This window comes from Myotis davidii, unplaced genomic scaffold, assembly GCF_000327345.1.
Source record: "Myotis davidii unplaced genomic scaffold, ASM32734v1 scaffold991, whole genome shotgun sequence".
Taxonomy (NCBI): domain Eukaryota; kingdom Metazoa; phylum Chordata; class Mammalia; order Chiroptera; family Vespertilionidae; genus Myotis; species Myotis davidii.
In genome coordinates, this window is record NW_006283137.1 from 41437 (window position 1) to 41646 (window position 210).

General features: G+C 71.0%; 1 protein-coding gene across 1 annotated transcript in view; it reads right to left on the bottom strand.

The window, feature by feature from the left end:
- Positions 1-210, bottom strand: part of TK1 (thymidine kinase 1, soluble) — a 12764-nt gene that overhangs the window by 416 nt on the left and 12138 nt on the right. The window contains exon 5 of the mRNA XM_015562652.1: positions 1-184. This exon is cut by the window's left edge and continues 15 nt beyond it. Within this exon, the coding sequence (XP_015418138.1) occupies positions 1-184 (184 nt within the window). The remainder of the gene's footprint in view (positions 185-210) is intronic.

A 210-nucleotide genomic window follows, 5' to 3' on the forward strand; every position in this document is an offset into this window, starting at 1 on the left:
CAAAGGGGCCCCTGAGTGGGCACAGCACCCCGGGCCCCCACCCCTGGGCGCAGCGGGCGGCTACCTCCTTCTCCAGGCCCAGCCTCTTGGTGTAGGCGGCCTCGCGGAAGCACTCCATGCACACGGCGTTCAGCTTCACCACGCTCTCGGCCAGCGGCACCAGGTGCAGGATGGTCCCGAAGGCCTGGCGGGGCAGCAGGGATGCTCACC